A 12439-nucleotide genomic window follows, 5' to 3' on the forward strand; every position below is an offset into this window, starting at 1 on the left:
GTTTGACTTGGAGAAATATTCTGTGGACTGACGAGACAAAAGTTGACTTTTTTGGAAGGTGTGTGTCCCGTTCCATCTGGAGTAAAACTAACTCAGCATTTCATGAAAAAAAAAACATGGTGGTGCTAGTGTGATGTCTGGGACCCCGACCACTGAGCTAGAATTCTGAATGTCTGACCATCAGTTCATGACCTCAAGATCAAGAGCACTTTGGTTATATAGCAGGACAATGATGCAAAACACACCAGCAAGTCCACCTCTGAATGGCTAAAAAACAACAAAATAAAATAAAGGTTTTGGAGAAAGTCAAAGTCTGGACTTAATTCTCACTGAGATGCTGTCGCATGGCATAAAAACATGCTGGGAAACCCTCCATTGTGGCTGAATTAAAAAAACTCTGCTAAGATGAGTGGGCCAAAGTTCCTCCACAGTGATGCAAAGACTCATTTCCAGTTATCACAAGCGCTAGCTTGCAGTTGTTGCTGTCAAGAGTGAAACAGCCAGTCATTAGATTTAAGAGGCAATTACCTTGTCACATAGGGCCAGGTAGCTATGAATGGCATTTCCCTTGATAAATGAAATCATTTAAAAACTGCATTTTGTATTGATCCAGGTTATCTTTGTCTAATATTGAAATTTGTTAGGTGATCTAAGACATTTAAGAGTGTAAAATATGCAAAAAAAAAGTAGGAAATCAGGCAGAAAACTAATACTTTTCACAGCACTTTGCCTAATAGTTATTTTCCAGTCTAACCTTAAACACTTTAGAATGCATTGTATGCTGCCTCTCTAAAATGTCTAACTAGCTTTTTGGCTCCAGTTTCAATGTAGATTTCAATGTAAATATTTCTAAAGTGGTTTAATAGTTTTAGCTTAGAAGACTTGTTACAAAGTTTGGAGGATTTTTTCCATGGCTGCTTTGAGCTGAGGAGACCTGCAGCAGCAGACAAGCTGACCAGGTTTAAGTGCTCCATTTCTGTTCAATATGAGTCTTAGTGCTAGTGTGCATGATATTTATTGGTTGGAACTTCAGTCATTTTCAAAAAATTGCTCAAACAACAGGTTGTGTACCAGTTGTTTGATTTTTGGGATCTGAATCGACTCCTTATGGAACCATGGTTCTCTGTCCACAGTCTGAGTTGTGCAAATTGAGCTGTTGTGCATGTAGACCTCCACAGGTGTAAGTTAACCATCTGAGCAGGTAGAGCAGTGGTTTCCATCCTGTTGTCCTTGGAGCCCCCACTACTTGCATCTGAGAAGAGCTAAGCTCCTCCAAGACCCACAGGAAAACAAAACATTACCCACATGGACTGTAATAGTTTCATTCATAAAAAACATCCAAAAATGCCCATGCGTGATTTCTTACAAGAATCTCTTGCCAAAAGCAGTTAATGAGTGATTTATCAGGGTTTTGGTAATTTTAGTATGTGTATTTCTGGTTTTGTCTGATTTAGAGGACTGAGATGAGATATGCCAACAGAACAAACAGCAGAGCCACTGCTCCTTTCAGAGAACGCATAGGTGAAGAAACACAGTACAGCTACAGTATAGCTATGAATCAGACATCCCTGAGATTTCATTGTTTATGTATGATGACCCTGAAGGTCAACTTAAAAAAAAACAATTCACTCAATGCAAAACATTTAACAATTTTGAATTTCCTTTGAGGTCAATAAACTATGAATTAATAAAATTCATGAAATACAAACAAAATCACAAGTTACAAATTATGTTTTATGAATATCTATGTATTTTGATGTATTTTTTTTTAACTTTACTCAGACTTTATAAATGAGCAATCTTCTTTACTTTTATTACACAACATTTACTTGTATTATTAGACATTTCCATTTTGAATAGCACTCCTGCTTGCTCCTTGCTTTTCTCATGTTCTGGTAGTTTTCTGTACAATTTTTACCATGTGATTTTCACTACCTTCAATCTATCTTTGCTGTTCAGTGATGCACTTTTGGCTGGATTTGAGGACCCATGTTTGAGCAGAAGGCATGGAATGCAATAATGGACCTCTACACTTTCACTCTCCCTATGAATGAGCCAATCTCTTCCCAACCCAAAGAAAAAATAATAACTTTCCCTGCTTTCTCCTCCTCCATCATCCTCATCTTGCTCTCTGTCCCTGCTTTCTCCTCCTCCATCACCCTCATCTTGCTCTCTGTCCCTGCTTTCTTGTAATCCATCATCCTCATCTTGCTCTCTGTCCCTGCTTTCTTCTTATGCATCATCCTCATCGTGCTCTCTGTCCCTGCTTTCTTGTAATCCATCCTCCTCATCTTGCTCTCTGTCCCTGCTTTCTTGTAATCCATCATCCTCATCTTGCTCTCTGTCCCTGCTTTCTTGTAATCCATCATCCTCATCTTCCTCTCTGTCCCTGCTTTCTTTTAATCCATCATCCTCATCTTGCTCTCTGCCCCTGCTTTCTTGTAATCCATCATCCTCATATTGCTCTCTGCCCCTGCTTTCTTGAAATCCATCATCCTCATCTTTCTCTCTGTCCCTGCTTTCTTCTTATGCATCATCCTCATCGTGCTCTCTGTCCCTGCTTTCTTGTAATCCATCATCCTCATCTTGCTCTCTGTCCCTGCTTTCTTGTAATCCATCTTCCTCATCTTGCTCTCTGTCCCTGCTTTCTTAAAATCCATCCTCCTCATATTGCTCTCTGTCCCTGCCTTCTTGTAATCAATCATCCTTATCTTGCTCTCTGTCCCTGCTTTCTTGTAACCCATCATCCTCATCTTGCTCTCTGTCCCTGCTTTCTTGTAATCCATCATCCTCATATTGCTCTCTGCCCCTGCTTTCTTGAAATCCATCATCCTCATCTTTCTCTCTGTCCCTGCTTTCTTCTTATGCATCATCCTCATCTTGCTCTCTGTCCCTGCTTTCTTTTAATCCATCATCCTCATCTTGCTCTCTGTCCCTGCTTTCTTGTAATCCATCTTCCTCATCTTGCTCTCTGTCCCTGCTTTCTTAAAATCCATCCTCCTCATATTGCTCTCTGTCCCTGCCTTCTTGTAATCAATCATCCTTATCTTGCTCTCTGTCCCTGCTTTCTTGTAATCCATCCTCATCTTGCTCTCTGTCCCTGCTTTCTTGTAATCCATCATCCTCATCTTGCTCTCTGTCCCTGCTTTCTTGTAATCCATCATCCTCATCTTCCTCTCTGTCCCTGCTTTCTTGTAATCCATCATCCTCATCTTGCTCTCTGTCCCTGCTTTCTTGTAATCCATCATCCTCATCTTGCTCTCTGTCCCTGCTTTCTTGTAATCCATCATCCTCATCTTGCTCTCTGTCCCTGCTTTCTTGTAATCCATCTTCCTCATCTTTCTCTCTGTCCCTGCTTTCTTCTTATGAATCATCTTCATCTTGCTCACTTGCCCTGCTTTCTTTTAATCCATCATCCTCATCTTTCTCTCTGCCCCTGCTTTCTTGTAATCCATCCTCTTCATCTTGCTCTCTGTCCCTGCTTTCTTGTAATCCATCCTCCTCATATTGCTCTCTGTCCCTGCTTTCTTGTAATCCATCATAATCATCTTTCTCTCTGTTCCTGCTTTCTTCATATGAATTATCTTCATCTTGGTCTTTGTCCCTGCTTTCTTTTAATCCATCATCCTCATCTTGCTCTCTGTCCCTGCTTTCTTGTAATCCATCCTCTTCATCTTGCTCTCTGTCCCTGCTTTCTTGTAATCCATTATAATCATCTTTCTCTCTGTTCCTGCTTTCTTCATATGAATCATCTTCATCTTGCTCTCTGTCTCTGCTTTCTTTTAATCCATCATCCTCATCTTGCTGTCTGTCCCTGCTTTCTTCTTATGAATCATCCTCATCTTGCTCTCTGTCCCTGCTTTCTTGTAATCCATCATCCTCATCTTGCTCTCTGTCCCTGCTTTCTTGTAATCCATCATCCTCATCTTGCTCACTGTCTCTGCTTTCTTGTAATCCATCATCCTCATATTGCTCTCTGCCCCTGCTTTCTTGTAATCCATCATCCTCATCTTGCTCTCTGTCCCTGCTTTCTTGTAATCCATCCTCATCTTGCTCTCTGTCCCTGCTTTCTTCTTATGAATCATCCTCATCTTGCTCTCTGTCCCTGCTTTCTTGGAATTCTTTCTTGGAAAGGAATGATTATTTCTATGTCATCCTCATATTTAATCAGAAAAATATCCAACAATGTTAAGGTAGGACGCTTTAGAAAACATGACACTCGAATGATAGGATAATGCATAACATTTCTGCTGCAACAAAAATGTAAACCGGTGTTTTGACACAGTTTTTAAGTTAAAAAACCATTCTAACTTCTGCTATTTGAAAATTGAAGCAGAATTAAATCTAATTTTCGATTAAGCCCTACTTCAGAATTGGATTTAAAAACAGAGACTCCTTCTCCTTTAGCTGATAAAAAGTGTCTAAGATTTGGTGTTTGTTCGAGTAAAAAGCTTTGATTTAGTTCTAAAATTTCAACTTTAGCCCCATCATTTCAACTTTAAGCTCTAAGTGCACTAACTTATTTTTTCTCAGCTTTTTTGTGTTCCATGAGATTATTTTGGTTTCATTATATTTTTGGTATTTTATTCACTTCTTTTGTGTTTGATAACATTTTTATTTTTATTTTTTAACATTTTTAATGTTTTAGTTAGGGCAGGGCAGTTCATCGCAAATTAGATTAAATCACAATATGGCCTGCTACAATTTTAAAATCACAGACAGTGCAATGTTTTTTTTTATCCTGAAATGTGTCAAAATACCAATTTGATTTAAAAAATTGTAGAGATTTTATGCTCTACACATTATGCATACATACAAGTTTCCTTTTTCAGAATAGTTTACTAAAACCCAACCTTTCATGTTTGTGTATATAATTTTCTTAATCAAAATGAGAATAATGTAAAAAAAAAAAAAAAAGATCCCATCAATATAGCAATCGACATCAAATTTGCTACACTAGCCAAATCCCAATTAGAGATTTTTTCTGTTGTGTTAGTTATAATATAGAATTGTTTATGCTTATGTTTATTGAATAATACATAAGATGAGGAACCTAAAAATTTGATTACTTTCCTAAATCGCTCAGCCCTAGTTTTAGTGTTTCCTGAAATGTTTTTGTGCTCTATTTTTTGTTTCTTCTGATAATTTTGTTTTTTCATGAAATACTTTTAATGTTTTGTTTTGAAGATTTCTTGAATATTTTTGCGTTTCATAAAATGTTTTTCTTCTTCAATGCTTTCTCTAATGTTTTTATGTCATAAATAATTTTTTTTCTTTTAATGTATGTGTGTTTTGTGAATTTTTTTGTCTCTTTAGATGTTTTAAAGTAATATGAAACGCTTTCAGCTCTGATTATGATGGTGATTTGGTGTTCCCTTGAATGTTTTTGCAGTTGACCATCAGGGCCACCATACTTCTCCATGTGAGGCCACAGACTCTCCGTATTCTGCTTTGATAATCTTCCCTCCATAAACACCCATAATGCCCTCTCACTCACCAGACATTTTTTATGTCCTTATCACATGATTTTGTTTCGCTCAGACTCAAGATTGGGAAGCTGGGAGATATCAGCAGCTGTTAGAATAAATATAATCCGACAGTGCAGGAATTGAATGCATTGAGAGAGAATCCAATTTAAAAGCGGAAAGGTTTGGTGTCATCGAGTCGTTTTCTCCCCCCTCCCTTATTTTATTTTTTATTTTTTTATAAACCGGATTAATGTGACAGGAGAGCACACAGAGGAATCCGGAGCAGCAGAACAGAACTTGAGGCAGGGTTTTGAATTAAAAACAAACGGCAGGAGTGAGCACAGCGGAGCAGCAGACACCGGGGGGATGTGTTGCAAGATGCTGCAAGACAGAAACACAAGCCCATATGTCAACATGAGCTGTGCATCTAATCCTCCAGGCATATACTTCCTTTCCCTTTGATCGTGAATACACACAAACACACAGAAACACACTCATGCCTTAAATCCAGCTGCTTGTGTTTTTTCTCTGTTCGCAGCTTTCCCCTGAGGCTCATCCTGGACTGAGTGACCACAGCCTTGGATATTAAACCCTCTCCGTGGTGACACATCCATTGTTCCTTTCTGCTGTTGGACTCTGTGCCGATGAAGAGCAGAGACGCAGTGTCTCCAGCGCTGCCTGATGCTGCAGGTCTTCTCCAGATTATGAAGTTGTAAGTAGGTTACAGATCTCCTCCTTCCTGATCCAGGAGATGGCTTTCCTCTGAGGTGAGACAGGAAGCAGTATGGCGGCGCCCCTCTGCAGACTGCACTGCCTTCTGAAGCGGGCTCACATGTTGTTGCTCTGTTTGGGCGTCGCCTACCTGATGGCGGGCAGCATCCTGCTCCTTCAGCGCTCCAGCATCAGAGTTGCCCAGCAGAGCCTCGCCAGTCTGCCGCCACTGCTGTCTCTGGCAGCACCTCCCACCGTCCTCAGGACTGCAGGTCTGGGAGTGAGGGCGCGCTCCAGATGGGCTGTTCAGCCCGTGTCTGCGGGGGCAGCCAGGGCAGGGAGACACTGGCCCTCTTCCCAAAGCCTCGGGGTCCAACACTTGCATCGCCGCTGGTTTCACAATCTGCTGCCAGAGAATCCAGAGCAGAGAGTCTCTCTCCACAGGAGCAGCAGACATAAAGGTAAATAACGATGCAGACATCGCTGCTGTGACACAGTCAGTAAATGAAACACAAACTTTAGCTTCAGGTTGGCCTGCTTTAGCAGAAGAAAAACTCAAATCTTTGTCTGTGTTTCTGTCAGATTACTTGTCCAATTTATTTCAGTGCCTTTAATGCAAGCCACATTCCCCTGACATTCCCATTTAAAGCTCTTATTTCAAGTATAAAAAAGCCTGAATTGCTTGAAATAGTTAAGATATCTGCCAGTGCAACAAAGCATTGGAGTGTGTGAAATAATATCCATACATCAGTGGATTAATACACATCTTCAAGGCACTCAACACTGTTTTATTTGCTTAAGTAGCTGCTTTGTTTGACTAATTATAAGCAAATTAGGCCTTATTGTGTCTTATATATGGTGATCATCTGGACTTATCAAGTAAATGTGGCTTATAGCAAGTGTAATGAGATAACTTTGACCAGGATTTAGACAAAGCACTTGCTAAGATTAAATTTTTTGCAGTGTAGCTTTAATCTGGTGCTTTAAATCTTAACTCTTAAACCCATGAGATCCATCTCGGATCCATCTGCTCTTTGGTTATGGTCCGTCTGACTGCATGTACACTTGCCTTCTGGGTCCGTTTATGAAGCAGCAGAGCAGCTGGATCAACAATTTCCAAGTACATTCAAGAATTAAGAGAATAGTGTGTGAACTAATAATGTTCTAATGTTGTAACTAGTAATGTTGGTGTTCTTTTTTATTTAAATGGACTTGAGCTTATGTAGCGCTTTTCTAGTCATCTGTGTGTTCGAAGCTCTATTACACCACAGGTCACACTCTTTCACCAACACCCATTCACTCCACATGGACACACTGATGCTGAAGTCTGCTGTAGAGTGGCCATCAGTATTAGCTAAATCTATTTGTATGCATTCACACACATATTCAGTGAATAGAGATGACAGACTCTAAGGTAAGATAAGGTAACTTTATGTAATACCTGTAGGTAGATTTGAGTCAGCCTCCTCTCAAACATAATCAACAGGACAGGAAAAATCATGATAAAGTGACCATAGTGCTCAAAACTAAATAGGGTTATGCTTGACTTGGATCAGTTAGACGCTGTAGATCAGGGGTGTCAAACTCAATCATAGCAGGGGCCGGATTCTGGATTCAGGACTAAGCAGAGGCCTAATAGGGTCACCTTTTTAACCAGAAACTGTCAACCTTGTTTTAAAGGTAATCAAATACAAAAAAAAAACCTTTTGACATTTAAAAAGTTAAAAAGATAAGTTTAAAAGTTTTTAAAGGCTTACAATCTGAGAAAAATAAATGTATTAGTTCACAAAAGTCAAAACATGAATTTTAAATTGAAAAATAATGTTTTTAACAGCAAATATATTAGAAAGAAAGTCAAAATCATGAGTTAAAAGGTCACAATATGAAATAAAGTTTGTATTCATGAAATTAAAAGTCAAAATATGATTCAAAATTTTCAATTGTGAGTCTAAAAAGTCAGACTATGGGGTTATGAAGTCAAAGTTTGGAGTTGAAAATATGAGATAAAATACATAATAATGCGTTAAAAAGGTCAAAATATCACTTAAAAATTAGAATTATGAATCTTAAAGCTAAAAATATTATATGAGAAGTCAAAAAATATGAGTTGAAATGCTCAAAGTATGAAATTAAACGTGAAAATCCTGTTAGAGTCCTAAATTGAAAATGTGAAATTAAAACACAAATTGATTTCTTTTCCCACATTCCTGACTTCTTATCTAAATATTTTTACTCCTTACTTTTTTAGATTTTGTGACTTAACAAGGATATCTTAAATCATCAAGGATATGTTTACATTTTTATATTTGAGGAAATCTGCAGACCTCAGACTGATGGGCCAGTTATAACAGAAATATGAGATCATCTTGCGGGCCGGATTTAACTGTTCCTAGGGCCGGATTTTGCCCCCGGGCCTTGAGTTTGACACCTTTGCTGTAGATCAATGGTCCCTAAAGTGGGGGTCGGGATCCCCTGAGGGGTTTGGAGATGCCTTCCAAGAACAGAGAGTATTCTCAAATGGTTTGAAATGTTATATTTTGCTCATTTATCTAGAAATGTAAGCATAAAATTGGTTCACTTAGAAATAAAACATGGTCATCGGTTGAGATTTATGCTGAAATCAAAGCAATGTTTAAAAAGTCCTGCACATGATGATTCTTGAATCATCAGTCACAGCCAACCTTGGGATAGTGGGGGTCCCAGGTCTTCGTTACCACTACTTCGGGGGTTGCGTGCTGAAAAGTTTGGAACCAATGCCATAGTTAATAGCAAGGCAAGATGAAACAACAATATACTTCCAGTAACTAAAAACATAGCAGGTTAAACAAGACAGAGATGTGCCTTAGGTTAAAACAGGATCAACAAGGTAAAAACTGTGCAACATCAATAATTATTCCATAAATAAATTTAAATTTGGGCGGGCCGGTAGTCGATTGGTTAAGGCGTGAGTTATGTAAGCAGGCGACCCGGGTTCAAATCTGGTCCGTGGCACTATTTCCTGCATGTCTCTCCCCGCTCTCTTCCCTGTTTCCGACTCTATCCACTGTCCTATCAAATAAAGGCCAAAAGGCCAAAAATAAATCTTAAAAAATAAAATAAAATAAAATAACAATGAATTGTGCTCCTACATTACTACCGAGCCACAGCTCCCCTTGTGTTTATGTGAGTCTAGAGCAGCGAATACCCAAAACAAGTTTGAAACCCACTGGTGTAGAGCGGTAAAACAAAACAATCAGTGTAATTGACCTATGGCTAAGCCACGCCCCCTCCACTCACTCGGACAAACAATGAACATTAACTGACAGACACTATTGCAGTTGTCACAGTAGGAGACATTTCACTGGAGGCCATTGATGATTTTTGGAGACAGAAAGATCACATATAATCTAGAAGTCACCCAAAGGGTCCAAACTACGCATTGGAGGGATATATTAATCATTTTACTGTTGAGAAGGTCGATAAAAAGCTTCAGTTACAAGCCCAAATTCACAGGTCCCAGTGCAAACGTGATACACCGCATCTCGTTGCCATCACAATCTCAGACAACAAGATAGAGGGTCAGCATCAAAGTGGCACTGAAGTTAAGGTTTTCGGCTCATAATATGACAAAAATATAATGGCCTTTTTACCATCTTTACCAAGAGTGTCTCTCCGGTAGTCTGGTGCTACAGTATTTACACTGAATCATTCAGCATAACGTCTGCCAACCTTTGTTATCTGCGCTGTTACAGATAAGTTAATGAAGCTAAGCTCCAGAAGTTAATGTTAGTTTAACTAGAGCGCTTTGGACAACAGCTAACAATGATGTACGATCACCAAAGAATAAAAACTAGAACAAACAATGCCAACGAACTCCCAACAAACAAGGTGACACAACGAACAACGCAGCTAGGAGCTAACGTTAGGCTAACTTTAGCTAACGTTAGAGATGTTAAAGATAAATTTATATTTCTTTCCAGCAAAGTGACAATATGTTGCCTCAAATACGATGTTGGCTTACCTTAGAACAGATGTTGTTAATTTTATTCACGCTGAGTTGATGTTGTGGTCTACTGCAAAACTTTTATCCAAAGGAGAAACTTTTCTCAGTTTAGATGTGGCATAGGATAGGGTAAAAATATACTCCGTCGCCCAGCCTCTCAGGATACCTTGGATGGAGTCACATGGAGTCACATGTACCCCATTAACACCGTTTGACCATTTTTAAACTTAAAATCTCAAAAATAACTCATAAAACCAGACGAAAACTGACTTTCACCCGTTCATTTCAATGGACATCCAGGCAGCCGATGTCCGAGTATATTGGAGTGGTATATGCACTGTGATTGGCTCATCGCGTTTGAGGGGGGGGGACTTAGCCATAGGTCAATTGTTGAGCATGCTCACATGCATAAATAAGGTGTAGCTCCAAAGAAGCTAAAATATGTGCAAGGTTGCTGTAGCCTCACAAGATATAAGGTTTTAGTGACCTTTGACCTGCAAAATCTAATCATTTCACTTCCAATTCCATTTGTAGGTTTTTTATAAATGTGGCAATATGCATGATATTGTTTTTTTCTCAATATCCAATATGCAAATATTTACAAATTAATTTTACTCAATACTCATATATAAACATATCCTGAGGGTGTCTGGACTCAGCCTTAAAGGGATAATTCAACATTTTGGCAAATTCGTCCATTGCCATAATTCCTATAGTCTTAGTAATAGGTCCGTTGCCTTCAGTTGTTGGTGCAAGCTATTATTAGATCGCCGCTGCCGACTTCGGACCTGCTGTGCCAACTCAGTTTAAGCAGATGGTATTCCGGCTTTCCCTCATCAAACTCATCAAATACACAATCCAACAACTCCAAAACACTCTCGTGGACAAGTTGTGACCTGAACATTCACCACGCTAAGAAATAATAGTGGAAAATTATGAGACGGAGATGTTTTAAAGCTAAATGCAAAGCCGGAACTACACTCCAGACATGGCTGCTGCACTGTGTCACTCCACCCAGTGGTTTACTCAAGAAATAGTTCTGAGTATTTGCTTCATGCGTTGTAATGTTACATAATTAAACATTATTATTTCATAGAGTGGTGAATGTGCAGGTCACAACTTGTCCACAAGAGCGTTTTGGAGTTGTTGGATTGTGCATTTGATGAGTTTGATGAGGAAAAGCCGGAATACCGTCTGCTTATATTGAGTTGGCACAGCAGATCAGCAGTGGGAATCTAAAAATAGCTTGCACCGACAACCAAAGGTAACGAACCCATTACTAAGACTATAAGGATTATGGCAATGGATGAATTTGCCAAAATGTTGAAGTATCCCTTTGAAGATAGGGAGAGAAACTCAGACATCCTGAGGGATCTTGAAGTAGAGCTGCTGCTCTTTTGCACCAAAAGGAGCCAGTTTATGTGGTTCTAATCAGATCAGGAGGCCTCCTTGTCACCTCCCTGTGGAGGTCTTCCAGGCACGTCCAACTGGGAGGAAACCCCGGGGCAGACCTAGAATTCGCCGGAGTGATTATACATCCCATCTGGCCTGGGAGCGCCTCAGAATCCCCCAGGAGGAGCTGGAAAATTTTACTGGGGAGAGGGATGTCTGCGTTGACTTGCTACACCTGCTGCCGCTGCATCCCAACCTAATATAAGATGATGGATGGATATATTCACAGAATTTTTAATGCAAACACACCACGTGTCTTGAGTGCTTAGAGCAGTGTCTCACAACCATTTTTCTCTGCCCCCCCACATGTACCTAAGAAAAGCGGAGCCCCCCAGGACCAGAAAGAAGAAAAAGTGACACACTGCCAGCAAAAATCAACATAGATTTGAATTGTTTCACTTATAAAACTCTAAAAAAAAGGCCTATGCATGCTTTTCTTATCAAAAGACCTTTGCATTAATGACTTAACTGCTTTACCATGGTTTTAATCAATATTTGCAAATCTGTTTTGGCAGCCTCAGAACAGACAAGGCCTTGCGCCCCCCCCCCTAAGATATTTGGCGCCCCTCCCTCGGGGGGTCGTGGACCCCAGGTTGGGAACCACTGGCCTAGAGGCTGGGTAATGCAGAGCTGAAAAAGGAGGATGGAAGTCAACTGTCTGGTAGTTGTTTTACATTTTGGGCCTAATTCAAAATGTTCAGGGCTCACGGTTGGCCTCCTTGAGTGTGAAGCGCCCTAGACAACTACGTATACCTGAGGGTACACTTGTACATTTGGCTGATTTTTAAGGCTGGTAAATGATACATACTACAGATATAAAGGCCAG

General features: G+C 39.7%; 1 protein-coding gene across 1 annotated transcript in view; it reads left to right on the top strand.

The window, feature by feature from the left end:
- The window catches only part of wscd1b (WSC domain containing 1b), a 68022-nt gene that overhangs the window by 2957 nt on the left and 52626 nt on the right, over nucleotides 1-12439 (top strand). Inside the window, exon 2 of the mRNA XM_041801741.1 lies at nucleotides 6007-6640. Coding sequence (XP_041657675.1) covers nucleotides 6253-6640 — 388 coding nt within the window. The 5' untranslated portion in view covers nucleotides 6007-6252. The remainder of the gene's footprint in view (nucleotides 1-6006; nucleotides 6641-12439) is intronic.

Source organism: Cheilinus undulatus, linkage group 12 (assembly GCF_018320785.1).
Source record: "Cheilinus undulatus linkage group 12, ASM1832078v1, whole genome shotgun sequence".
Classification (NCBI taxonomy): Eukaryota; Metazoa; Chordata; class Actinopteri; order Labriformes; family Labridae; genus Cheilinus; species Cheilinus undulatus.